Source organism: Mus caroli, unplaced genomic scaffold (genome assembly GCF_978045245.1).
Source record: "Mus caroli unplaced genomic scaffold, Mus_caroli_1 scaffold_14, whole genome shotgun sequence".
In the NCBI taxonomy this organism is placed as follows: domain Eukaryota; kingdom Metazoa; phylum Chordata; class Mammalia; order Rodentia; family Muridae; genus Mus; species Mus caroli.
Window position 1 is genome coordinate 50,182,506 of NW_028227269.1, and position 27,878 is coordinate 50,210,383.

The 27,878-nt window shown below is 40.9% G+C and overlaps 1 protein-coding gene across 4 annotated transcripts in view; it reads right to left on the minus strand.

Moving 5' to 3' along the window:
- Positions 1-27,878, minus strand: part of Heatr5a (HEAT repeat containing 5A) — a 104,711-nt gene that overhangs the window by 57,000 nt on the left and 19,833 nt on the right. For all 4 annotated transcript variants that reach the window (XM_021178967.3, XM_029484723.2, XM_029484724.2 and 1 more), the window contains exons 9-16: positions 26,991-27,146; positions 24,866-25,116; positions 22,241-22,352; positions 16,630-16,782; positions 15,374-15,473; positions 8,616-8,725; positions 2,714-2,877; positions 2,458-2,633 (exon numbers count right to left, since the gene is read on the minus strand). In XM_021178967.3, coding sequence (XP_021034626.1) covers positions 2,458-2,633; positions 2,714-2,877; positions 8,616-8,725; positions 15,374-15,473; positions 16,630-16,782; positions 22,241-22,352; positions 24,866-25,116; positions 26,991-27,146 — 1,222 coding nt within the window. The remainder of the gene's footprint in view (positions 1-2,457; positions 2,634-2,713; positions 2,878-8,615; positions 8,726-15,373; positions 15,474-16,629; positions 16,783-22,240; positions 22,353-24,865; positions 25,117-26,990; positions 27,147-27,878) is intronic.

Below are 27,878 nucleotides of genomic sequence, written 5' to 3' on the forward strand. Positions count from 1 at the left end.
GACTGCATTTCCAGAGGTCCTGTGTTCAATTCCCAGCAACCACATGGTGGTTCACAACCATCTGTAATGGGATCTGATGCCCTCTTCTGGTGTGTCTGAAGACAGTGACAGTGTGCTCATACATAAATGATTTCATAAATGAAATGATGATGATGATGATAACGACAACAAGGATGACGACTGGGGAGTAGGACAGTACCATGGGTGAGGGTGCTTGCCACCAAGTCTGATAAACCAAGCTGAATCCCTCAGTTGCATGGTGGGAGGAGAGAACTGTTTGCTGCACTCTGTCCTCAGATCTCCCACAGAGAAACTGTATTTTGTTTTTGTTTTTCGAGACAGGGTTTCTCTGTGTAGCCCTGGCTGTCCTGGAACTCACTTTGTAGACCAGGCTGGCCTCGAACTCAGAAATCCACCTGCTTCTGCCTCCCCAGTGCTGGGATTAAAGGAGTGTGCCACCACGCCCAGCATGAGAAACTGTATTTTATTTATATGTGTTTGTATATGCTTTGCCTGTTTGTGTGTGTGCATGCAAGGAAGCCAGAGGCTGACTTCAGAGCCCTGGAGCTGGAGTTATGGGTATTTGTGAGCTGCCAGTGTGGGTGCTGGGACTCAAACTCTGGTTCTCTAACAGAGCAATAAGCACTAAGTAATCAATAAGATTATATTTAATAATCAATAAGATTAGCTCTGGGTCATGTTTTTTTGGCCCCAATAATTTCTATCCTAAATACATAAATACATGAAAAAACCCCCTATATTTTAAACTTGAATAACCCCTTAGCAGGTTTCTTCATAACTGTTCAAACATAATGCCGATCACTGTAATAATAAAATGCTTTGAAACATTTAAAAATGTTTTGTTTTTTAAAAAAACTTTTCTGTTTTCCTCTTACTTTTTGATATTTTGTTACTGAGAGAGGGTTTCCCTGTGCAGCCCAGGCTCCACTGTAACTGAAATTCTGCCTCAGCAGTCCAGTGCTGGGATTACAGTTGGCACCACCATACTGACTAAGTATGGGCACTTTAATTACGCCAGTTCTTATCTAGATATGCAGAAACAGAGCACATACAGGACTAGTGTCTAGAGTATGGCCGGAGACAGCTCAGGCAGTAAAGACAGGAACTCAATGCCCAGCGCTGATGTAAAACAATGCTGGCCCTGTGGTCACAGTGCGGGGGAGGCAGAGACAGGAGGATCTCTGCTGCTGCCCCACTGCGCCAGCTCCAGACCACAGAGAGACTTGATTTAAAAAGTTACTAGATTGTGATTTGAGAAATAAACCAGTGGCTATCGTCTGACCTCTACCTGCATGCACATGCACCTGTACACACACGAGCACACACAGACCTGTCATTAACAAGAGTGCAGAGTGGGACAACAGGAGGCTGTTCACACAGCCTCTCTCCTATGGGTCTCTAAGGACATCCACAGGAAGCCACTAAGTTACAACAACCTACTTTCTGTTTCTGGGATTCTGCAAGGCCATTTCCTTAAAACCGAATCACACAAACAACAAACAGCCCTCCAAGCTACTGCCCATCATTTTCATTCAGTTAAATCGAAACAGCAAAAAAATCGATACAGAGGAACAGGCTTTGTTTTGTTATGTCTGAACATTTTAATTACAACAAAGAAACCCTTCTTCCAAACCCTGAATATTTACCATAGTATTATAACCTAGGTAGGGAAAATAATGAGTACAATTAAACTTCCTTAAATGTAGTAAAATTAAGAAGTCATCTCTTTGAAACTCTACATCATGTATCAGACACTTGTCTTCAAGAATAATAGTTATTCTGTTGTAAAGGGAAGAATATTCCTTTTATCAGAAGGCTGGCAGAGGACGCAGGCTATTCATAAACGACATCAAACTTGCTTCAGAAATAACTTCATGACAAGACTGTTGTTTACGTTTTCTCTAAGAGACTAAGGTAAACTTTCTACCTAGCTGCTGTCCACTGGGAGATATGATTAGACCAAATGACAGGATAACAGTCACGATTCAAGTCAAATGTCCTGTGGTTTAGAATGAAAGGCGAGGGGGGACGGAGAGAAGAGACCATGGGAGCGTGAATGGGGATTGTCAGCTCTGTGGACTCCTGGTTCTCTGAGAACAGTACCTCCTGAGTAGGAGACTTTGATCCCTATCATAGGTTTACGCTGAGGTCATCAGGTAAGAAACTGGGATCTGATTAACTGAGGAATCATTAATTACCCTGTGGTATTTTCAAAACCTCTGCTTCCTCTATGCTAGAATTATAGCAAATGCCTGGTTTGCATTTAGTAAGTTCTTATCAATATTAGCTACATGAAAACATACTTAATCTATACCTGTCAGATGAGAAACTCTTAGGTTAGCGAGGTCATCTAATGGCACCCCTCTCACCCACCGGCAATGTGTTCACTGAAGTGGAAGACATAGTTCAGGATAAGCAGTTATTAAAGAGATTTACCTCTGAGCTTCATCCACATTAGCACAGACAACCCCAAAGAGCTTGGATGCAGAGCTAATCACAGACAGTGCTGGAGGCAGGGGCTTAGGCACAGAGTCTCCTTCTACATCCTTCTCATAAATAGAATAAGGGTCATATTCTAGACTTCCACAGGCAACGCCATTGCCAAGCAGGAGCTACACGGGGAAAAAGGCATACGAGGGCTGAAAAATCATTCCAGATAAAAATCCCAACAGCTATTTTAAAACTACCATACCTGCTCTTCAATAAACCTATGGTCGGTTTCTTGCAGCAAAGGACTTAATATCAAGAGGTCATCCGGATGGCACAGGGCTGGCAGTAAGCACGTAGATGCTGCCGCTTGGGTATCAGGGGCAGTCAGTTCGGCAGCCAGTTCTTTGAGGATAGCACAGAGGTTCCCTTGAGTCAGAGAAGAACAGCAGTTAGCAACTGAGTACTAGCTTTTATCCTTAGCGCTCGAGATTAAAGGAAGCTCAGGCTGAGGACTAGCCCGCACTGACCAAGTTTAAAGTGTGACAGCCTAAGAATATTTCCCATTTGGCAACTGCATTACACATGAATAGCACAGTTGTGTGTTCACTTCTTCCAAGGCTACAAACAGCTGGTGAAATGACAATGTGAAGTATATGCCTTTTAGCAAGCAGTAAGTGCATGCTACCACTGTTTAAAACAAAACTACATGAAGTACAAAAGTGGGTGAGTTCGATTCTCTCATGCCTTAAGCATATGAATAACTGTGGTTTTTTTCTTTTAACAGAAAAGAAAGGGGAAGAAAAGAGCAAACAAAACACCCAGCCGAGATGCCTTTAATCCAAGCACTCGGAGTCAAAGGCAAGAAGTTCTCTTTGAGTTCAAGGCTGGCCTGGTCTACATATTATGCTCTAGAGCAGCCAAGACTATACAGAGACCTTGTATCAAAACAAAATAAAATAACTAAGCAAGGCTAGGTATGTAGCTCAGTAGTAGCATGACACTTGCCCTGCATCTAGCCCGCACTGACCAAGAGACATACTGACCTGTATGTCTCTAATTCACTTATTAGCACCAGGAAAGAAAGTTAGCCTGGTAAGGTTGGATACTCCCATAATTCCATCTACACAGGAGGACTGCTTGAGTCCAGGACCTGGTTGGAAGCCCTCCTGGACATATTACAATCTCCTTTTAAAAGAAAAAGAAAGGCAGAGGGTGGGAAGAAACTGGTTTTAAAAAGAGCTGAAGCTGAAAATATTACACTTTTATTATGACAAAGGTGAAGCATTAAAGGAAACAGCAGTGCTCTAACCTACATCCCTGCATTGTATGTGCTCAGCACTGCTTGCGCCAGCCGGAATAATCCTAACTCACGCCTACCTAGCATCCTTCCTGCTACTTTGAAGTTACCTAAAACAGCGTATCATTCTATCCACAAAAGTGTGATCACTAAAGTTATGAACATTTCATTTGAAGCATAATCTTACCAACATAATTTCATATTTTAAAAGTCACTAAACATCAAATATATACTCTGCACCCAAATTTCCAATTGTGTGATATGATTTTACATATGTTTCTATGGTGGAATTCAGATGTATATAAGGTCTACATGTTGCAGGCAGTTGATATATCTTGTCTCTTTGAATCTATCTTATGTTTTCCTTCATTTAATTCATTTGAAGAAACAACATTATCTGTTCTATAAAACTATAAACATATAGACTTATGTTTATATATAATATATAGAACTACAGATAGACTGGATTTTGATGATGATAGCTCTCTGGTACAATTTAGTTTGTTAATGTGCTATCCTTTGTTTTTTAACTGGTGGTGGACCTACAGGTAACACCAGGTAGATGTGATGGGTCATTCTGTGTTGGATATTAGCATTTATGAGACAGCTCCAAATTTGGACACTGTATAGAGATTTGACGTTTTAGTAATTTTTAAAACATGAAATTTTGGTAATGAGATTACATTTAAAACTTTAAAAACTTTATTGTACTACGAAGTATAACACTAGTAACAAGAATTTACTAAAGATAATAGATGCTGTAAAACATACAAGCAACTTAGGAAAGAGCTCTCTCTAAGGAATGTTGTAAGGTCAGACAAGCAAACAGGAACTGTCAGAGATCGTAATGTAGTCAGACTGAAGCCAGGAGGCTGGGCTAGAACCAGAGCTTCTAACTAAGCGCTGTGCTGTGCTGCGCTGCACACACACTTCTCGGAGCTGTGCTAGGTGCTGTGGAGGACTTCCACTTATTTTGCAGTGCTGGGATGGGCCTGCACACACTAGGTAAGAAATCTGTCGCCTGGATTGTAGTCCTCAAACGCTTTCTATTTTGAGACAAGTCTCACTAATTACTCAGGCTAGCATGACTGCAATCTAAAGCACAGGCTGCTGTCTAGCTCACCTGCCGACTCAGTTTCTCAGGTTTGTGCTGCCTGGACTGGCTGATGGAATTATAACTCTAACTCTAATAAGAGAGGGTAGCAAGGAGCCAATGAGGGCTTAACACAACAAATCCGAGGTGAGTAGAGGAATGTCTGTGAGTCTAACTACCATCATGTGACACTGAGTAAAACGAGTGTTGTCAGTACAGGCAGGAAGTGTTTTTGTGCTACCGTAAGTGTGAAAATAGTGGAAATATTTCTTAGTTAAAATGATTCTTTGCCTAATTGATTCTGGAGAAAGAGCTTATCTACATCAAACCTAAGACAGAAAATAAAAAATTAACTCAAAATTCTATTCCACAGCCATCAGAGCCAGTCACTTACTATCGCTCTCCTCTTTTTTTTCTGAGTTTGAGTCTTATTCCGTTAGCCTTGACCCTGACCGGATCCTTCTGCCCCAGCTCAGGAAAGCTGGGATTACATGTGTGAGCTACCATGCTTGGCCGGAATTATTCTTTGAGAAAAACATTGTTATTTGCTGAACTACCATCAAGAACATTACTTCAGTTCTTAAAAAATGTTCCGAGTGCCCGGCAGAGGTAGCGCACGCCTTTAATCCCAGCACTTGGGAGGCAGAGGCAGGCGAATTTCTGTAAGTTATATTATAATTTTCTATACTTTTATAAAAACAATATAAAATAATAAAGTCTATAAATATATTTATAAAATAGAAAAATATTATAAAAATCATGTCTTAAAATTCACATTAAAAAGTAGATAGATTCTAAAAAGATTGAGGAAAAGTTAAGAATTTTTTTTTTTTTTTTTGAGAAATACATAGTAGGTCCCTGGATTTGTTTCTTTAAAAACCACCACCCCCACGGCTACCTACCACTCCCACCAGACAGCCAGGGTTGTTACACATAGAAATTCTGTCTAGAAACAACAAAAAACAAAAAAATAAAATTTTAAAGATTAATTCTTCAAGAATTTCATGAATGCCTTTGGCCACTTCCACCTGTCTCCTCCATCTTCTCTCAATCTACCCTCTATTTTACCACTCTCTTACATTGTTGGTTGTGAGCCTAGCCTTTAACGGTTGAGCCATCTCTCCACCCTCGTTCTATCCACTCAACTTTGTGTCTTACACACTCTTACAGTTTGGCTATCAAGTGGGGTGAGTGGGAGTTACCAGAGGCCACACCTTAAAGAGAACTAACTCTTCCTCTCCTGGTAGCTGTCAATCACCAACAGCGCCTCAGCTTGGCCTGGGGCCTCGCATCTACCTCCCTATTCTATGTTACGGTTTGGTCTGGCTTGCGTCTGTGCAGATCTTGTGCACACTGTCACAAGCAAAGTGCACTCACACGTACAACTAACTGCCCTCCAGTGTGGAGAAAACACTGCTTCCTTCTAGTCATCTACAGCCTCGGTGCTCTGCTCCCCTGTCTGAGAGGGAACCCAGATTTAAAAAAGGATTTTTTTTTTATTACATTTTGATCTGTTTGTTTGTATGAGCACGTGCATGTGCCACAGCACAGGTGTGAAGGCCAGAGGACAATGCTGTCACGGGGAGGCAGGCTTCTCTCCTCAGCAGGTGGAGCTGGGGTCCACCTCAGGCCTTTAGCCTGGAAGCAAGTGCCTGTAACCACCGGCCTGACTTTGTTTCCAAAGAAATGTCTTGGAGGTGGCTTCAAATACACAAGTACATATGATTCCCAGCTGCATCACCGAAATTCCATTCCAAGAAAACACATTTAAAAAAAATATTCAAGATTTTTTCTTTCTCCTTACAGTTCTTTTTACCAGAAAATACACATCTATATTCCTGTCTTCCTAAATGTTTAAAAATTCAAACCCTGTCATTTTTATTCCAACATATGAACTGTAAAGTACAAACCCCGAGAGCTGCTTTTGCTGCAGCCTAGGCTTCTACGCTGTGCGGCACTGCAATGGTTCCCAGAGTGCTGTGGTCTCCTGTACCAAGGCAACTTTCAGAGGGCACAGGGTGAGCCAGGCCCAGAGCTAACTAAGCAGGGACTGTCTTTTAGGGACAACATGAAACAAACCTTTGTTTTTTTCTTTTCAGACAAGATCACATCATGTAGCACAGGCTGTCCTTGAACTCACAACTCTTCCTAGCCCTGCCTCAGCCTCATAAACTCAAGGATTACAATGTCAGCCATTAAACTCAGATGACAAACGCACACATCAATCTTTATCCCGCTACTTACTACAGATGAGTTTGCGTTCACTCATAAACTCTCCAAGGCTTTACCAAGTAATGAAAATGTAACCAGACCACCACATTATCCTAGGATGAATGAAGAAATTGCTATATACTATTTTTTTGAGCAGTACTTCGGATAGTGCTGAACTAATAATAAATATTTTGCAGGTCTTTCCAAGGACATACACATACACCACATGGTGATAGTGAGCACTCTGGTAGGCACACATGAGCCAAAAGAATGAAACAATGGGAACAGTGGGAACAATGCCATTCTCATGATTACAAAGGACAGGGCATGCTGTATATTAATATTCCCAATTAATGTGACGTTATATTACCTTAATGTGCAGAAGGAGATGAGCAAAAAGAAAATGTAGTTTCACAGGGAATACAGGCAGTAACATGCATCTTAACATGGTTTAAGTATTAAAAACACAGAAGTCCCAGAGAATACAAATGCTACATTTTAACTCCTCAAATAAATGGCTTCAATTATTTAGAGCAGCAACATATTATCTTAAAACTATGTTTTATATCAGGCACAATAAAATCTGTGACTCTAGCACACAGGAAACAGAAGTGGCAGGGGAGGACAGGAGTTCAAGGTCATCCTCAGGCACACAGCAGGTCTAAGAAAGGCTATGAAGTTGTCAAAACAATGTAGTCTTATCCCCCCTCCCCCACCCCCATCTACTCCCTGGCAGGGTTTCTCTGTGTAGCCTTGGCTGTCCTAGAACTAGCATTGTAAACCAGTCTGGCCTTGAAGGTAAGTCTGCCTCTGCCTCCAGAGAGAGGATTAAAGGCTTGTGCCACCCACACCCCGCCCCTACAAAGGACAATCTTATCTACTGCTGAACTTCACTAATCCAAAGTTGTTTTTGTTTTTTTTTTTTTTTGCATCTAATAAGAGCAAAACTTAGATTATAAACTTTGTAAAATCAATTCTACCTCGGTGGCTCAGCAGGAAATACAGAGTTAGGAATATAATATAGAACAATGGAAAGGAACGTGTATGATAAATAGCATTCTATAAGGAAGCCAGGAAGAGTCATATTTATAATAGATTTACACTATAAAAATCTATAAACAACAACAACAACAACAAAACCTCTGGAAGTTTTGTGACTTGTTTTGTGCATAGTAGGGCCACAGGTACTTTCCCCAAGAGATGTAAGCAAGATATGAAAAGATACAAGAACTAGACTCCCTGTCTTCTTCCTTTAGAGGTAGGGTTGTAAGATGTAATTCACACTAGCCTGGAACTCATTATGTAGCCCAGGCTGGTCTCAAACTAACAGTCCTCCTGCCTCAGGCTCTAAGGGACTAGAATTATAGGTGTTTGTTGCCACACTTGGCAAAAAATTATGTTTATAAAAACCTAATCTTTAGTCTAAAACAGTGAGCCCAAGGACTCTACCATCTAAGAACAAAGGTACTAAGTGATCGCTTCTATTCGTTAACTGAGCCAAGCAACTACTGGTTCAAATCTCAAGCTGGTCACAAACAAGACACTCTGGTCTAAGGCACATACCTTTATAGGTCTCAGGAGGTAACAAAATTAGTAGTTCATAAAGTCTCTGTCTATAAACTACTGACGGTGTTTTCAAAGCACTTCCATAGGTTTTTAGTATTGAAGAAAGCCTTGAAACAAAAGAAACAGTGAATTTTAAGTGTGTATGTTCTATGAAATGCACAAGCATGGTACAGGTACATATAACATAAGCTAATCAACATTGGTGCTAACTCGTGTTTTCAGAATAAGGTGGGCTCATAAGTCTAAGATGGATCCTGGGAACGAAGCTGGGGTAGAGCATGTGCCTACTCCACGAGGCCTGGCTTTCACTCCTGGTACTGCAGTCAACCAACCAATCAATCAAACAAAACAACAATAATACTTTTTCTAACATTCTTCATAAAGTAAAACTATAAAGTCAATTTTCACTTCAAATGTCACTAAGTAATATTATAACTGAAACCTTATTTATACTCAGTAAAAATTTCAAAAGTTACAACTTGGCATTTGCCAAAACCAAAAATCTACTAGGTAGAAAGTTAATTCAATAAATAAATAAAGTAAAATTAACACTGGTTCTATTTTATAACCTTCAGCTTGATAATCATGATAAAACAATTTCAACATCCCATATGGAACATTTTAGTAATGGAAGCTAAGCTAACTCATCATACTTCTATGTTTCTTTAAAACTGAATCAGAAAATTATAGCTAACGTGAAAAGTATTCTATTCATATTTGTACTTGTTAAAAACTACTAATTATATTTTTAGAACTCTACATCATTTACTAGGCTTAAATACATAAAATTTAGTTCAGAGGAATATCATTTGTTTCTGTAAACTCAGATGAGTAGATCAAGATGAAAATGGAGGAAATCATTTTTATTGGCTTTTGCTTCCACGAGAGGCAAAGGTTAGTTTCTAATTAGCTGATCTACAGAAATACAGGGACATAAATGTACATAATACAGATAAAGTACAAAACTTGCATAGTTAGGTCCGAGAAAGGAACTTTTTCCTATCCATAAAGACAAATTAACATTAACTAAAAGTGGGGGTGGGGGGTCAGGGGGCATGGAGCAGTGAGAGGCAGTTAGGTTACCTCTGATAACCTAACTGTAATCCTGCGTGTGCTCCTGCAACCCCATGCTGAAAGGACAGAACTTGGTTTTCTAAAAGCTGCCTTCTGATGTCTACTCTCACACAAAATAATAAAAAAATTTACAAAGCAAAACCCCAGCTGATTCAGAGCAAGTAAACAAACGCCAACATAAGACCTTAGGTGAGCTTGCCCCCACATCAAGTAAGGACAAAAGTGTGGGTCTCCTCAGAAAAGATTATGACTCTAGATCTTTTTGAAGATCTAGACTTCTAGATCGGACTAATTAATCAAGAAAGTATAATTCTAAACTACTATATATCTACCTAATTAAGTTATTTTGGAATATAAAAAGCTAAAGAAAATCTTATAGGAAGAAGTGAATAAGTCCAGTCAACTGACAGGCCAATAAGCAAATAAGAATTAGCAAATATAGCACAATGGCATGTGCAAAAATTCTATTTGTTACATAGCAAATCCCAACACATTTCAAAGGACAGATAAAATGCAATAAACATTTATCTACAAATTTTATGAGCTAGACAGTTAGTTTAAGGTTTAAAAAAAAAAGAATGAAAATTTAAGAAAAAGAGAATGAAGAAGCAAAAGCAAACTTCAACATGAACAAGGCCATTTTAATCACGGAGATCAGCAGGCAATGAGAGAAGGCGTAACAGAAACATCTTCTTCAGAATGAGGGGGCACTATGGCTACAGCAAGCTTTAAGGGTAAGATTTTAGAAGACTAAAAAGAACAACTTCATGCTAAGACATCAGAAAATAAAAATGCATTAGGAAAACTCTTGGAAAATTTTACTTGTCAAATTTTACTTAAACAGAAAAAGAACATAGAACGTCTCCCAAAACAGACCTTACAAAGTTAGAAACAAAGAAATGGATTTTGCATTATTTTTTTTTTTTTTTTAAAAAAGTAGCAATTTCAAACATGGTCTCTCAGAAAAGTCTCACGTGGCAGATCACTCCAGCCACACAGACTCTCCTTGATGAAACCTTATTCTATGCGGTTAATAACTTCAATGCTTCAAGAGAAAGTATAAGAAAAAAAGAAATAGGACAGTCTCACCTATGGATATAAACAAACTCATAACAAAGCCACATCTAGATATTTATAAAACTGATCAATACATTTCTTAAAGTGTATCACATTAAACAATTCGATATACATAAAAATCTCATATCAAAAAAAAAAAAAAAAGTCCGTGGCCTAACAGAGCATGTACTTTAAAAAGTCTACAGCAAATATCACTGCTAAGAATAAAATATCAGAAGTGACCCTAGAAAGCCTTCTCTTCAGGATTCTTTTTTTTCTTTTGGTTTTTCGAGACAGGGTTTCTCTGTATAGCCCTGGCTGTCCTGGAACTCACTTTGCAGACCAGGCTGGCCTCGAACTCAGAAATCCGCCTACCTCTGCCTCCCGAGTGCTGGGATTACAGACGTGTGCCACCACGCCCGGCTCAGGATTCTTATTAGTTTATTTTTTTGAGAGGCTCTAAGTTGGCTTCAAATATGTGCTCAGCCCACTCTGCTTCCAAGTGCTGGGATTACCAGTGTCCGTTCGTCACATCTGGCTTTTTAAAGAAGAGGTGAGGTATTATGTCGCCCAGGCTTGACTCCTGAGGAGCTGAGACTATGCACGCGCACTGTGCATTTCTATGTAGTTGTTTCTATGTTTGCTCTTTTTAAGTGTTAAGGAGGATTTATGTGTATGGTGTTTGGCGTGTGTGTGTCTGTGCACCCAGTGCACATGCCCACTGCTTGCGGAGGCCAGAGAGGCCAGCGAGCACCAGGAGCTGGAGGTACAGACGTTGGGGGCTGCTGTGTGGGTGCTGGGAACTGAACTGCAGCCCTGTGGAAGAGCAGCTGCTGCTCTCAACCACTGAGCTGTCTCTCTATCACATTTGTATGCTTTTCTAAGACAGAATCTCAACTATGTAGCCCAGGATAGCCTGCGATTTTCTCTGTAGCCCATATTGGTCTTGAATTTGTACTGATCATTTTGCCTCCTAGGTGCTGGAATTATAGGTGTGCTTTACTAAAGCTAGCTTCTATGAAGTTGTAAAATGCACTTATAGAATATGTAAGAGACAGAAGAATATGAATAAGAAAGGACTGTGAGGAGAAAAAAAAATCTAGATGTCCATGGAATTGTGTGTGTCCATGTGTGTTAGCACACTGGGGTACACCTGGATGTGCATACATGAGTATGTAGAGACCCAAAGCTGATTATCAAATATCTTCTCTCTACTTACTGAGGCATGTCTAATGCTTGCCAGTTCCAGCCAGTCTGACTAGATGGCTTGCCCCAGAAATCCCCCATCTCTGCCTCCTGGTGTTGGGGATACAGGCAGTCCTGTGCCTGACTAGGTTTAAAATGGGCTCAGAGGATCCAAGTCTGGTTCTTTCGCTTATGCAGCAAAATGCCTTTGAGGTATCTTTGCCATACTACACATTAAATTTTAACATAGAAGCATCTAGCAGGGTGGCTGGAGAAGGGATGAGTTATATTCTTTCAGAGTAGCAATGAAGTGATCATATACACCACACACCATGCATTTAATAACCACCACAACAAAAATACAGTACCTGCCAACTGTGTTTTTAAAAGTAAAACATCTTTATAAGACACCTTGACAACAGAGAAAATCATGTTCATAGTGTTATAAAAACTTAAATGTTCTTCACACTTATGTACAGATTCAGTTACAAACAAAAATTCAACAGGAAATGATCCAAAGTATAAGAATGATAAAAAAAAAAACAAAGCAAGCAAACAAACAAAAAAACCCAAACCAGGTCAAAGTGCTTGCTCTATGGCACAGGGACAGGCAAGCAGACCAAAGGGCAGCCACGAGGGGCACAGAGTGCAACAACAGTCATGTTTAGGGATGTAATGTGTTAGATGATGATGGCAATCATCGAAGGAAGGAAGGAAGGACAGACAGCCTGTGAAGGCAGAGCACAAGACCAGGATAAGTCTCCAACATGAAAGAAGAAAATGAAATGGTTTTAGTTTGGTTTGAATTTTTGTCCCTAGCCGGGCGTGGTGGTGCACTTGGGAGGCAGAGGCAGGCGGATTTCTGAGTTCGAGGCCAGCCTGGTCTACAGAGTGAGTTCTAGAACAGCCAGGGCTATACAGAGAAGCCCTGTCTCAGAAAAAAAAAAAAGAAAGAAAGAAAGAAGGAAAAAGAAAAGAATTTTTGTCCTTGAAAACTCATGTGTTGAACATGCAGTTAACTCCTGCGTGTTGTGGCAGTGGTCGTGCCATCCGGAATGGGGATGGCCACATCTGTGAACTCCAGCAGCAGCCAGGTGCTGGAGAGATGCTAGTGTCTGCTGTCCCTAGAGTCAGGTTGACAAGCTTTAGCCAGGTGACTTTGAGAAGCTGCTCTGAGGATTCATAGCTTCTGCCACCAACCTCAGTAAACTGTGAGAGCCCCCGGGGAGGTGAGCAGACAAGGACAGAACAAGGGAGCTCGCTCTGTTGTTGACAAAGCAGGACAAAAATGGAGCTTTCTCTGCTGTCGGCCAGACGTCTGCAAAAGTCCAGAGGAGAGGAAGCTCCAGAACAGCGTCATGGTGGAGTCCATGGGGTTTTTTTGTTTCTTTGTTTTTATTTTTTTCTTTTTTACAACAGGGTTTCTCTATGTTTACAGCCTTGACTGTCCTAAAACTCACTGTGTAGACCAGGTTGGCCTCAAATTCTGTGTGCCTCTGAGTTCTGCGATTAAGGTGTGAACCACAGCCAACCACCCTGCAAAGTTTCAATTTTTTTCCCCTAGATTTGTTTTAAAGCAGGATCTTACCATATAGCCTTCCTTGGCTTGCCTGGAACTAGCTATGTAGACCAGGCTGGTTTGAATTCAGAGATCCACCCATTTCTACTTTCCTGCAATTACATCATGCTTCAGCACTTCTGGCTCCAAATTCCTCAGGAGAAGCGGTGAGGGAAGATGAAATATATCCTGGTGGCTTGAAGCTACACAGAGGTCGTTCATTAAATGCTATCTATCCATCAAACCCAAAGAAGTAAGTTAATAAAACTCACTGTCAATTCAATACTATCGGAAGGATGGGCCTTTTGCCTTTCTCGCAGGAATGATTAATGACTTGATAAAATTGTTTGACAAAGGCAGTTTGGTTCTTTTGTCTCTGTGTCTCTTCTGCTACATGAGGACAAACAATCCGCCCTCTCCAAAGGATGGACAAATAAGGTGCCATATTGGAGATGGGCAGCAGACTCTAACCAGAGACATCATTCTGCCAGCACCTTGATCTTAAACTCTCGGTCTCCAGAACAATATATATATATACACACACATTTCTATGGTATCAACCCCCTGGTCTATGGTGTTTGGTTTCACCAGTAAAAAAACAGACTTCTACCTCACTCTAAGTAGAAAAATCAACTTAAGATGGATTAAAGATGCAAACATAAAAGATAAAACTTGAAATATGAGAAAATCAAAGCAAAAATATACAAGATGAAGCCTGGGAGTGGTGGCGTGCACCTGGTATCCCAGCACTTGAGAGGAAAGGCAGGTGGAGCTCCATGAGTTCAAGGTCAGCCTGGTCACACAGAGTTCTAGAACAGTCAGGTCTACATAGAGAGACTGTTTAAAAACAAAACAAAACCAACAAAAAACCAGAACAACCCTTCTCTCTCCCAAAAATTCCAACACTAACCAAAAAAGATGTGACATTTAAATTGAGAACATATGAATTTAAAAAAGATATTTTAGTATTTAATGGACAGCAATAGTGTTGCGAGTATGTAAAAAGTCTTATAAGTCAACTTAAAAGGACAAACAACCTAAAAGAGAGAAAGCTATCAGCTCAAAGGCATGTCTGTTGCTTAGGTTCTATTTCAGTGTTAAACAGGACAACTGCCCCTCTCAGTCAAGTGCTGAACTACAGCCATAGCTGTTTATCTGCCCAGTTCTGTGTATGAGTCCTTCTGAGCTGTAAGAGTTGAGCAATTTTGATGCAGATCTGAGAACCTATACAATTTAAAATATTTACTGTGGCCCTTAATGTTTATAGCTAATGCTTTAGCCATGCTTGATTCAATGATGGTCATCTATTGTCATACTTCTCGGCTATACCTTAATGCATTTTTCTTTATATATAAAGTGGCATATCATGAAAAACCTTTTGAAAGAATGTTCTTTATACCTTATTAATTTGGAAATTAGTGCTTATAATTGTAAGTTACACACACACACACACACACACACACACTAAAAAGTATTGGCTTTTTCCTGTGTTTTATCAGCTAGATGATAAATCAACTATAAGAACTATAATAAACACACAAAAACCTGTATGTGTTAACAAGCATCTAGTTCTTTGGAAATAGAACAACACTAACAAACCAATACAATGCATACCTGCAAAGGTTAGCAGGCTTAGGATTTAATTTCTTGTTAAAACTGCCTGTATGAAAGGTATATTATTCACCAAGTAATTTTCCTCCCCTTTAATATGCATCTTTTCTAGCCTAAAAGAGAAGAAGAGAAGTCACATATCTAAATGATTGCCTTCCTTTGCCAAAGGAATCAACTCTATCGGCTTGCCTTATCAGTCCACCTAAGGGATTACAGAGAGGTAGCTAACTGCTCTTAGAAAGCTCTTCCAGTCTAAAGAACTGATCCTTACTGAGTCAGCAGATCCACAGCACAGGGAAGCGGCGGCAGGAGACGCTGGATGACTTCCTCAGTAAGGAGATCACCACAGTGGGAAATGAAACTCTTGACAGCTGAAAATGAGAACAGACACTTACTCCCTGTACAGAGTCATAGGCCATGAGACCAGAACATCCAGTTATGTATAGCATCAGCAATGTTACAAAGAAGTGCTCAAAACAAAAAAAATCTTGAAATTCTAATGATTAAAAAGGAAGCTAGTATCTTCCATCTTTAATTATATTTTTCAAGAATTTCCTGGGATTGCTAAGAGACTAAATTAACAAAATGGTGTTGCCCTGGGTTGTGCTTAACCCTTGAGATCAGAGGCAGTGAGTTCAAGGTCATCGTGATCTACACAGTAAGTTCTAGGACAGCAAGAGCTACATAGTAAGACTTCCATCTCAAATTTAAAACAAGAAAAGAAACAAAGAAATCAGGGGTTAGAGAGATGTTTCATTGTTTAAAAATGTGTAGGATTCATATCTGGTTCCTATTACCATGTTGCTTTGATTGCAGTTTAAGGGGGACCTGACCCCTTTTCTGACCCCCACTGTTAACCCCCCCCCACAATGTGAGAGAGAGACAGAGAGAGAGAGAGAGAGATTTTCACATACACATAAATACAAATAAATCTTTAAAAAAATAAATAAATAAAAGAGCAGCTTAGACTTCCAAGTCTGTCAATTTCTCACTAGTTCTGCAGAAACATGCAGACTCTACCCAGGGCATGAGTTTACAGTTACTCAAATAACTGAGACTGCTTCAGAAGAAGAGGAAAATAAATAGTTTAGACTTGAGTGTCAGGTTGAAATTAAAATTTTTTCTTTTTAAGGGTAAAATTCATTGGATAAACAAAACAAGCATGTGGTGGTCCCTGTTCTAAGAAAGCCATTTTCCTTAGTTTAAACTAATAGTGAAAAATTATTGTCAAGCCTACATACACTGTCACAAATACGTACTGGGACGCACACATCTCCAGGGCTAATTAATCAGATTCTTACTACTTCTTGTGGGTTTCCATCTGGCCTGAGTCTGAGACACGCAGTGGTCAGTCTAAAGCTCCAGCTCTCAGACTTGGCTCAGTACCACTCAGAGTTATCACCAGCTAACTGATCACACTCAGGTATGGAAACAGCCAGATTCCTGTCCCTTTACACTAAATGAAACCCACAGAATGTACAAAGGGTGAAGAAAGGCCAGGGAGAAGAGAGATGGCAGTCAACCTACCACAGAGAGCACCGGCTCGGCCTTCCAGGGTCACTTGCCAGGTAAACGAGTCTCCTCGGCTTTTTTCTGTTTCTAGATCTTTGGGGGACACTGGAAAGACACACTTCCACAGCAGCAGAACTCGAGTGAGGTGATGACTGACCACGGCAGGACCTGCAAAGACAACCTCATGTGACTCCTTAGAGCTGGACTAGGGAGCAGGGATGTCTCCCTTAAGATGAAAATATTTGAATGTACAACTGCAATGTTTTGTATCTTCTGGTTTCCAATGAATGGTTATTAAGTGTTGCAGCCCAGAAAAAGAAACAGGAACGGAACAGCCAAGCCTGGGTTGGGGTGTCAGCTACTACCTAGCTACTGTGTCTCCCGTGACAGAGTGAACTTCAGGGTACTTGAAAATCTGGCCAATAGCACATAAATGGAAGGCAACAAGCAACACTGTAACACTCCTCAGAGTAACTTTTATTTCATATTTTAGTTATGTGTACACAGGTGTGTCTGTGTTCTGGTATGCATATAAGTGAAGTTGCCCAAGGAAGCTAGAAGATGGCTGGATCCTTGTACTGACTATGGGAGCTGGAAAGCAAGAAGGCTGAGCCTCCCCTCCAGCTCCATCTCTCCAGCCCCATCTCTGCTTTTGTCTTCCAAATGCTACTCTTAGAGGTTTACAGTAGCACATCTGCTGTACATTTTCACTACTTCAGTCTTTTGTTTAAAAAGAATTTTTAAGACTTTTTTTTAAATGTGTGAGTGCTTTGTTTGCATGTATGTATGTATGTATGTATGTATACCACGTAAGAGCATGATGCCTGAAGAGATCAGATCTGTAAGAACTGGAGTACACTGGCTAGTTTTGTCAACTTGACACAAGGTAGTCATTTGGGAAGGAAGCTCAACTGAGAAAATGCTCCCCCCAGCCAGGCCTGTGGTGAAGCCTGTGCTGCATCTTCTGGACTGATGACTGGTATGGGAGGTGGTGCCACCCCTAGACGGGTGGTCCTGAGTACTGTAAGAAAGCAGGGTAAACTGGTAAGTAGCATTCCTCCATGACCTCTGCACCAGTTCCTTACAAACTGTAAGCTGAAGAAGCCCTTTTGTCCCCAGGTTGCTCTTGGTCACAGTGTTTCCCACAGCAATAAAAACCCTAACTAAGACAGAATTATAAGTGGCTGTGAACTATCATGAGGGTAGCAAGAACAGCACCAGGGTCCTCCGCATGAACAAGTGCTCTTAGCTGCTGAGCCATCTTTCTAGCCTGTCTATCTCTTGAGGTACACTTTGGAGCTCAGGCTGGCCTGGAACTCATGACCCTCCTGCCTCAGCCTCCCAGTGCTAAGATGACAGGTGTGAACCACAATCCAGGCTTCTCACTGTTAACATCTGAAACAACTTGTTCCAGGTTAAAGTTCGGATGCAATAAAAGGCGATGAAGAGGGCTGAGGAGACGGCTCAGCAGGTAATGCGCTCGCTCTACAACAGAAGGCCTCTGTTCCATCTCCATCCTCGACACCCACATAGGAGGAAGGAGAGGACCAGCTCATGAAGTGGTTTTCTGACCACACAGACATGCACACGCCTTCACAATAATAAAGTAGAAGTATTTAAAGGCAATATACAGTGATAATATTATCATTTAAAAACAAAACAAAACCCCCTAGACGCATAAAAACTAAAGCTCAGCTTTTCTTCCCAAACAGGGTTCTCTCACACTCAGCTGGGGGCTGCAGCCCTTCCTCGTTGCTCTCTCTGAACTGTGAGTGTGGGGAACTGCAATGGGCTTTCGGGGAGACGTGTGGGAGAGGCCTGAGTAGGCTAATTTGGTTCTGCCCACTTAGATATGTAAACTTGGGCGAATAATTTAACTTTTTTGTCCTTAGTTTTCTCATTTTTAGTAAGAGAAATAACAGTATTTCCCTCATAGGATAGTTTCCGAGACTTTCGGTTCATAGAGACAGCAGTACTGGCTTGAGTTAGGCATTTATTCAGTGTCTGGTGTGCAATTATTGTCATTGTTATTATTTGGTGTTTTGCATTTGTCTTAGTCAGGGTTTCTATTCCTGTACAAACATCATGACCAAGAAGCACTTGGGGGGGAAAGGGTTTATTCAGCTTACACTTCCATACATCATCACCAAGGAAGTCAGGACTGGAACTCAAGCAGGGCAGGAAGCAGGAGCTGGTGCAGAGGTCATGAAGGGATGATGTCCTTTACTGGCCTGCTTCCCCTGGCTTGCTCAGCTTGCTCTCTTATAGAACCAAGACTACCAGCCCAGAGATGGCACCACCCACAGTGGGCTAGGCCCTCCCCCTTGATCACTAATTGAGAAAATGCCTTACAGCTGAATCTCATGGAGGCCTTTCCCCAACTGAAGCTCCTTTCTTTGTGATAACTCCAGCCTGTGTCAAGTTGACACATAAAACCAGACAGTACCGGATTTTTTGTCTTTTTAAGGCAGGGTTTCTTTATGTAACTCTGGCTGTCCTGGAAGTTGTTATGCAGACCAGATTGGCTTCAAACTCATAGAGAGCTGCCTGTCTCTGCCTCCCAACTGCTCATCTTAAAGAGATACACACCATCTCACCCACCATTACACACCAAAATAAAATAATTAAGAAAATCAAAGAATCGAGACTTGATTAAAAAAAAAAAAAAAAAAAAAAGAGTAGCAACTGCAAGCTTTGGGAAGACGTACAGCACCCAGGGCACTTTATAATGTGAACACCAAAGAAGGCCAGGGTCACATTAAGAAGGCATGTGAATAAACTGTTGGGCTTTCAGCTTGCCAAAGATATGGGTCAAAAGGAATAATGACTGCATTGGTTTGAAACATACAAATATGTAATATTCCATGAGTTTGTAATGGTATCTAAAACACTCATATCCTTAAGAAGCAGCTAGGATTTCATTTATTAATTTTTGCAGTACCGGATATTGAACCCAGGGTTTCATGCATGCTAGGCAACTCTCTACCACTGAGTAAATCCCTCTAGGATTTTAGAGTATTCTAAAATTTTCTGATAACAAATGAAACAAATAGGGGCGAGGGAGATAGCTCAGTTGTTGTGAGTTTGCAGAACGAACATGAGAGTCTATGTTAGCATGGCTTGGCACAGTGTGTGTAACCAGTGGGGGAGGGGGAGTCCTGGAGCTGGCAGCCAGTTCAGCCAGAACAGGAGGCTCCAGATTCAATGATACGCTGTTTCTAAAGACGCAGTGGAGAATGACTGTGACACCAGGTGTCAATTTATTTTATCCACACCCATGCCCACCTCTCCTACATGTGCATCTGCACAAACATACACATATACTGCAACAACCACCACAAAGGCAGAGGGGGTGGGGTGGGGGCACACGAAAATACATATAAAATAGAGTTCAGGAAAACACAATAAAAATACTCATAAGAAGTAAAAACTTTTACATGGTGATTATAAAATGCCTAAGTCAATCTCTCCCTCTCTCTCTAACATAAGCTCCTGTTCTCTAGCCCAGGCCAACCTCAAATATGCAATCCTCCTATCTCAGTTCAGCCCCCTCTGCAACCATGCCAGGCTTACTCATCTTTCTGATGTTGTTGTTGTTTAAAGAAAAGAACATTGTACAGCCTTCCTCCAGTGCAATGGCATTGGATATAAAAGGTTATATCAAGATACTGAATTTACTAAGGCCAGGGAGAAAACTCAGGGGCTAAAGAGTTCCCACTGCATAAGTAAGAGGATTGGAATTTGGATCCCAGGACCCATGTAAGAGATGAGGGTGTCCCCATGGCCTATAATACAACACTGAGTGTCATGGAAAAGGAGAGACATCAGGGTTTGCTGGCTGCTAGCTTACCAAAACCAACCAACCAACCAACCAAACACAGAAAAGCTCCACGAGCCCCAGGTTCAAAAACAGACCCTGTCTCAAATGAAAAAGGTAGAGAAATAGAGGGAAATATGTGATATTCTCTGAGGTCTTCAAGTTGAAATACGCACACACATACATACATAAATAGGTATATATCCTCATACACAAATACTGAATAATTTCATAGGAGAGGGGTCTGGGGAGATGGCTCAGTGTTAAGAGCACTGGCTGCTCGTCCAGAGAGCCCAGATTCTGTTCCTAGCACGTACAAGGCAGTTTACACCCATTTGTAACTTTAGTTCTAGGAGATCTAAAACCCTCTTCTGTCCTCTGTATGTACCAAGCATGCATATGTTACACATATATCTGCATGCAAAATGCCTATACACAAAAAAGAAAAAAATCTGTACAAAAATTAAATTTTCCTGTTAACCCATCAGCATCATCAGCACGGCAGGCAAAGGAAGCAAGTGTCACGTGAGGAGCAGATGAAAGCCTGCTGGTGTACAGCCACCGTACTGCAGAATAATGAGCTACACTCTGTGAGCACCTCAGATGACCAGAGCCACACCAGACACTCCTGCCATTTTTTAGCTCAGACTATATAAAATTAGAAAAAAGAAATAAACAAACAAAATAAAATATACAAAACAAAATAAGCCCATATTACATACCAAGCCAGGTGAACCTGATTCAATAAATTCTTTAGTCTAGTAAGTTTCTTTAATAACCTTAAAAATATTAGCGTTGCTCTTTCCTAAAGATCACTTATGTAGCTGTATCATGCATGCCTTTAATCCCAGCACTCGGGAGGCAGAGGCAGGCAGATTTCTGAGTTCGAGGCCAGCCTGGTCTACAGAGTGAGTTCCAGGACAGCCAAGGCTACACAGAGAAACCCTGTCTTGAAAAACCAAAAAAACCCACTTATGTAAGTTCTTTTTATATCAAATGGCTTTCTATCCACAATGACTCATTAACTAAATTTACCAGTTGTTTTATAACCTTCTACTAATGAAAAGAAGAAATTTAAAATACAATTGTGATAAAGTAGTAATATTTAAAGTCTCACAGTTACTGGGTGTAAGTAGCCACGCCCACAGAACAATTACTGATTTTTTATTTTTTTTATTTTTATAAACAACTTAAGTAAGGTCCATTTCCTTTAATACTGCATAGAACCTCACTAGATGTCAGGAATCTAAAAACAGCTACAGAGGTGGATTTGCCAGGCAATGAGAGGGTTTCTTGCCTATCCTTATAACTGCAGAAAACTTATAAAGATGGACGTGAATGATTTTAGGACATGTCTGAATGATTTTAAGCTTGAAAAATGATCAGATGTGTTTATTCTACTTATGGCTTATGAATGAGTTCAGAAGAGAAACCAGCAGATACTGCAAATACTTTTAGGGAGTAAAGTTAGTAAATGTTCATTTGGCTTCTTGTGTGTTGGAGACAAGACAACCCTATGTCACCCAGGTTGATGTTGAACTTCTGGGCTGAAGTGACTGGGTTGTGTCAGGGTATCTTTTGGTGGTGTTCTCTGAGACAGCCATGGCTGCCCTTGAACTCAGAGAGCTGTCTGTCTCTGCCTCCTGAGTACCAGGATCAAAGGCTTGCTTGCCAGGATATCTTCTTAAAACCAATATAAGAAAAATGTTTTAGTGGTTATTTAAATTCTGATACACACTAACAGCAACCTTTCGATCCAGAAGCACAATTATTTCATTATTATGGAAAAACCCTCCAAGGAACTGTTACCTAGCGTCATGAGAGCAGCAACCAACAGCCATCCCGCTTGTGTGCGCTGAAGTGACAGGCGGCTGTTTTGAGCAGCAGAACACAGCAAATCCTCTGCTATTGTCATGATAATCTGCATGTATACAGAACAAAGCAATAAAAATCAGCTTATAAATTAAGTCAGGTGAAAGAAACTAATTACAATCTCCAGGAAGACTTGTTCTTACATATAATAAATTACAACCATGGCCAATTATGCGGGCTATGTGATAGGGCGTTATCACACAAGAAATTATAAACACTAGCTGCATATGTATCAAAAGATGGCCTAGTCGGCCATCACTGGAAAGTGAGGCCCATTGGACATGCAAACTTTATATGCCCCAGTACAGGGGAACGCCAGGGCCAAAAAGGGGGAGTGGGTGGGTAGGGGAGTGGGGGGTGGGTGGGTATGGGGGACTTTTGGGATAGCATTGGAAATGTAAATGAGGAAAATACCTAATAAAAAAATTTAAAAAAAGAAATTATAAACAATTAAGTTTTCAAGGTTAAAAACCAGATGATTAAAAGGAACACAGACAGGCACAATTCTTTATGAAGCACAAGTGACAACACTGTAAGGTTACTCAAATTGTAGCCGTCCAGAATTTATTTACTTTGCTTTAAGCAATTACCTTTTAGGTCAGAATCACCAGAAAAAGTTTCATTATTGGAGTTTCCCTTTATAAAATTCGATATACAAACCTTAAGGGTTCATAAAGGTCTTCCCAAAAGCAGTGAAGCAGGATTCTATAATATGTTACATTTTTAAAGTCTCTCAAATAGATGGTGTAAACAACAGAGAAATAACCAGCCCTTTCAAATGTTTGCATCCTGTGTTTATAGAGTTCAAAGGCCAGGAGGAATGCATCGAATCTGAGAAAGCACGTGTCACCAAGCACCTTCGGATAGATGACAGGCTGTAGGAGCCGCAGAGACAGTTCCTAAAGGAGGCAGCGCTGCTAACCGCAGCTTACAGAGTTAACAGAAAAAGAAAGAATGAAACAACCAGGACAGTCACATCAGGACAAGAGGGCATCTTCTCAGATGAAATTTCATATGTGAGGGGTCAGAATTAAGGAGAGGTGAGGACAAACTTAATACACACACACAATGACAACGTGTTAGCTCTGACTATAACTGAAAGGGTGGCAGGGAAGGAGAAATGGCTCAGCAGTTAAGAGAAGAGCACTTGCTGCTCTTGTGGAGGACGCATTTCAGTTCTCAGCACTCACGTGGTGACTCACAATTATCTGTGATTCCAGTTTCATGGGAACCAGGCATGTATGAAGTACACATACATACATATACTCATGCAAAATACTTACACAAGTAAGATTGAAACAAGCAAACAAACAAACAAAACCAAGGGACTTCCTCAACTTGTCAATCGGTTTATTACGACACTGATAATATAAAGATATTTGGATTTTTGACATTTTTGTAGAGGATATATTATAAAGTTGTACATATAACTCCTTGATTGAACCCTGATTTCTTTTGGGGGGGGAGTAGGGAAAGGCATTTAGAGTCTCAGGATCATCATTAGGATATTCTCTATTACTGGCTAATTAATGCTTCTAGTCATTTTTAGTAGAAAGAATGAGGCCGTAGTATTTATTTTGAAAGAAATAAAATTGAGTTCATAGTGATAATTTCATCTTAACATATGGGCTTTTATTTAACTTTCTTTCTTTCTTTCTTTCTTTCTTTCTTTCTTTCTTTCTTTCTTTCTTTCTTTCTTTCTTTCTTTCTTTCTTTTGGTTTTTTTCGAGACAGGGTTTCTCTGTGTAGCCCTGGCTGTCCTGGCACTTACTTTGTAGACCACGCTGGCCTCAAATTCAGAAATCCGCCTGTCTCTGCCTTCCGAGTGCTGGGATTAAAGGCATGCACCACCACCGCCTGGCTTATTTAACTTTCTTAATTCTATAATTATAGCTCTCCTTTTTCTTATGTAGAAAATCTCAGCTCATAAATACATTATTTATCCATTTTATACAATTAATGTAAACTAATTCAGAAGTAACTCCACCAATATTGACAAGAACTGTAAGTTGATTAAATGACACTCAGGCTTTTTCATAAGTTCAATTGTCCTTCGATTTTTTTTTTTTTTTTTTTTGGCACAGAGTTCTACTAAGTAGTCCAGGCCACTCTCCAACTCCTGACCCTCAAAGAAATGGGCTTAAAGGCAGATTGCAGCCAAGATTATAATGGTATTTTAAAAGGCAAAAAAATATACATACTATAAGGAGAAACCAGAGTATGCAGTGTGATTTTTAAATAGACTTACGTGGCAAGGCTAGATACCCTGCAAATTCTGTTATCCCATAGAGAGCCTTCGAGGAAAAGCCCAGGAAGTACCCTTCCCCACCCCAGTACTGGAGTCAGAGCACACTAAGCATGACTCCATCTGTGAGTCATAGCCCAGGAAGCACTCCCTGAGGAAAGTGAGGGCAACCATCATTTCTCAGAGACTGTGTGGCTAGTGTTCGACACAGACTACCCAGGAGACATGCTGCAGTCCCATGGGGCTTTCACTGGGTGCCATACCACCAGCAACCCATTCCACAAAACCTTCAACATCACAGAGAATGAAATCATTACCTTGCCCTTTCCATGAGGAATTCCCAAAGGACAGTGTGTCACTGAACCGAGCAAGGCCGCCACAGCAAAACTAAAGCCAGTCACTGCTTCTGGTGAAGACTTGAGTATCGAAAGCCGTTCTAGGCAACGATCTAAGAGAGGTGTCAGGTAGGACGGCAAGGCCCCCGCAATGCAGTGCAAGCACCAGGCTGCAGCCAGGCGAACAGAAATGCTGGGGTGCAGAACCACTGAGATGACGCTGTCCAGAAGGCCTGCAGGACAGAGGAAAGCAAACGGCTCGTGTGTCCAGACGGAACTCAGAACTCATTTCAGACATAAGACAGTCAATACAATGGGCAGTCACCTGTTATAAAATATACTACTTCTATGAGAAGCCGGACTATAATGAAAGAACTGAGATATAACTAAATTGTTTTTTGGTTTTCAACGTAGAGATCTCTTCTAGCATTATCTCATGAAAATTAACTTAAGCTATGTTAATACACAAAAGAAAAATTTTATTTCTAGTGATTTTTGTATTTTACCTTGAGATCATTAGTAATTAATTAAGCATGCTATTAGGAACTACAATTGCTACTACAAGAGAAAACCACCGTTAAAAAGTCATACCTTGTCCTAACCCCTTTTTAAAAGAAAGATGATTGTAATTCATTTTACTTATGTGTCTGTGCATGTGAGTACAGACGCCCACAGAGGACAGAAGCACTGGACCCCCAGAGCTGGATTCCAGGCAGTTCCGAGCTGCCTGATGGGCGTGCTGGGGATAGAACTTGCGCTTGTGCTCTTAACCTCCCAGTCATCTTTCCAGCTTACTGCTCCTGTAGAAAAATCTCTCTAGCACATTATAGGAATGGTAATATACTTCTTATCTACTGAACGGCTTTTATCTTAGAGCAAATTCTAAAACCAAGGTTGTGCCAGGACTTCAGTGGTCTAACCCACTAACAACATGTTAGAATACAGTGATCAGTAAAAAAGTTTCTATTTATTGATTCAAGACAGACCTTTGTTGAGACATGTAAGTTTCCTGCCAACTGCTACAGAAATTTAAAGGGCTTACAAACATATAAATGACATAAACACAAAGGTACTCAGTAAGTAGGAAGCATGACAGAAAGCCAAGCCACAGACAAGAAAACAAAAAGGAACTAGCCACTACAGACCACATCTTAGTAACCTCACTGACCCGACGCGGCCTAAGCGGTAAACTGACAGTGGAGAGCACAAGAGTAGCCATGTCTTCTGGGAAGGACAGGCAGACATGGTCGCTGATGACACCCCTGATGATACTCCTCTGATACAAACACCCTCAGTAAGCAGGGTGGTAGTCAAAACTGTGAACTTGCAAAACCACCGAGGAGCATATTTTCAAGGAGGAAGCTTTGTGCTATCTGAAGATATCACAATGCTGATAAATTACTCTAATAGGCAGAAAATTATTTTCCAAAAGAAATAAAGATGGCTTTAAAAACCCCTGAGGAACGGACTGCATCTAGTCCACCGATAGTGGTGTTTCACTGCAGGGAGAGAAATCCAGGCGTACTTCTCTGCAAGTTTTCCATTACAGTTCAGAAAGAGAAATGAGGACAGAATTACAAAAGAGCTTTCTAATTGTTTTTGTAAGGATGGGATCTCACTATGTAGCCATTGCCCTCTGAGTGCTGAGACTAAAAGTGTGCATCTTGCCACACCTTGCCACAGAACCTTTTTATAAAAGGGGAAAATAGCAAACAAACCACCAGATCCAAAAACCCAGAAAGCCCTCTCCTCTCTTTAAGGTGTGTGTGTGTGTGCGCGCACATGTGCCCTCAGAGGCAAGAAGAGGGCATTAGATCCCTTGGAACTCGTTACTGGTGCAGCTAAACAGCCTGATATAATCTCTGATAGCCAAGCTCAGGTCCCCAGGAAGAGCAGCATGTGCTCTTAACCACTGAGCCGTCCCTCCAGCCTTCAAAGACATCTATATTTTAAAATAATCTTGACTATAAGCTTCCATGAAACATCTAATGAGTCTCCAGTGGTTTCACAGTTGTAAGTAAACTCCAGCTTGTTTACATCACAGACATTTCCTTCCTCCAGGACAAGTGAAATGTAGAACTGAGACGGTCACAAACAACAGATCTACCTGTGCTGGAATCCTGGAGCAAAGGGGCAGCTGTAGTGCCAAGACTGTGGATGAGATTTCCAAGTTCTTGTGATGCACAAACGAGCACATGCTGGCTGGCGGCTACATCCGCGGAACTGAGACGGGTTTCCAAATTACCATCACTCAATACGGCATCTGCCAGAAACACAGGAACAACTTATGCATCACTTTTATAAACACACATTATAGGAACTCAGTGTCAGGAGCAGAAAAGCATAAGGCCAGAGTGAACAACACAGTACATCCACTTGGTCAGTAGGTAGAAAAAAACCCCTGGGGAGGTCAGTGGGATGTTTAAATGGGCAATCACATAAACGACAGACTGAGTTTGAATGAATAGATAGCTTGAAAAATAATTTTAGAAAATTATGTGTATGAGCATTTTGCCTGCATGTGTGTATGCACAAAACATGTGTGCCTGGTCCTTGAGGAGGTCGGATGAAGGTGTCAGATTCCTTGGGACTGAAATTACAGACAGTTATGAGTCACCGCGTAGGTGCTGGGAATCAAACCCAGGTCCTCTTCCAGAGCAACAAGTACTCTAACCACGGAGCCAATTCTCCAGCCCCTGAAGTAAGATTCAATTCACACAACATGGTCAGATCCCTTGTTACTCACAAAGAAAACTCAAGACACCACCTCCCTACCTTTTAGCCGGTATCAAGTAAGAAAACTCAGGGTGATCAGAGAAGGACAATACATAACCTGAAACAGTCTGTTTAGAAACTCAGTCATCTTAAGTAGTATAGGAACCTTAACAAGAATTCTAAGAACTGTTAGAACCAGCCTTTAAGATTTGTGTTATGGGACTAGAGGTGTGCTTGAGTGGTTAGAAGCACTTTCTGCCCTTCCAGAGGACCTGATTCC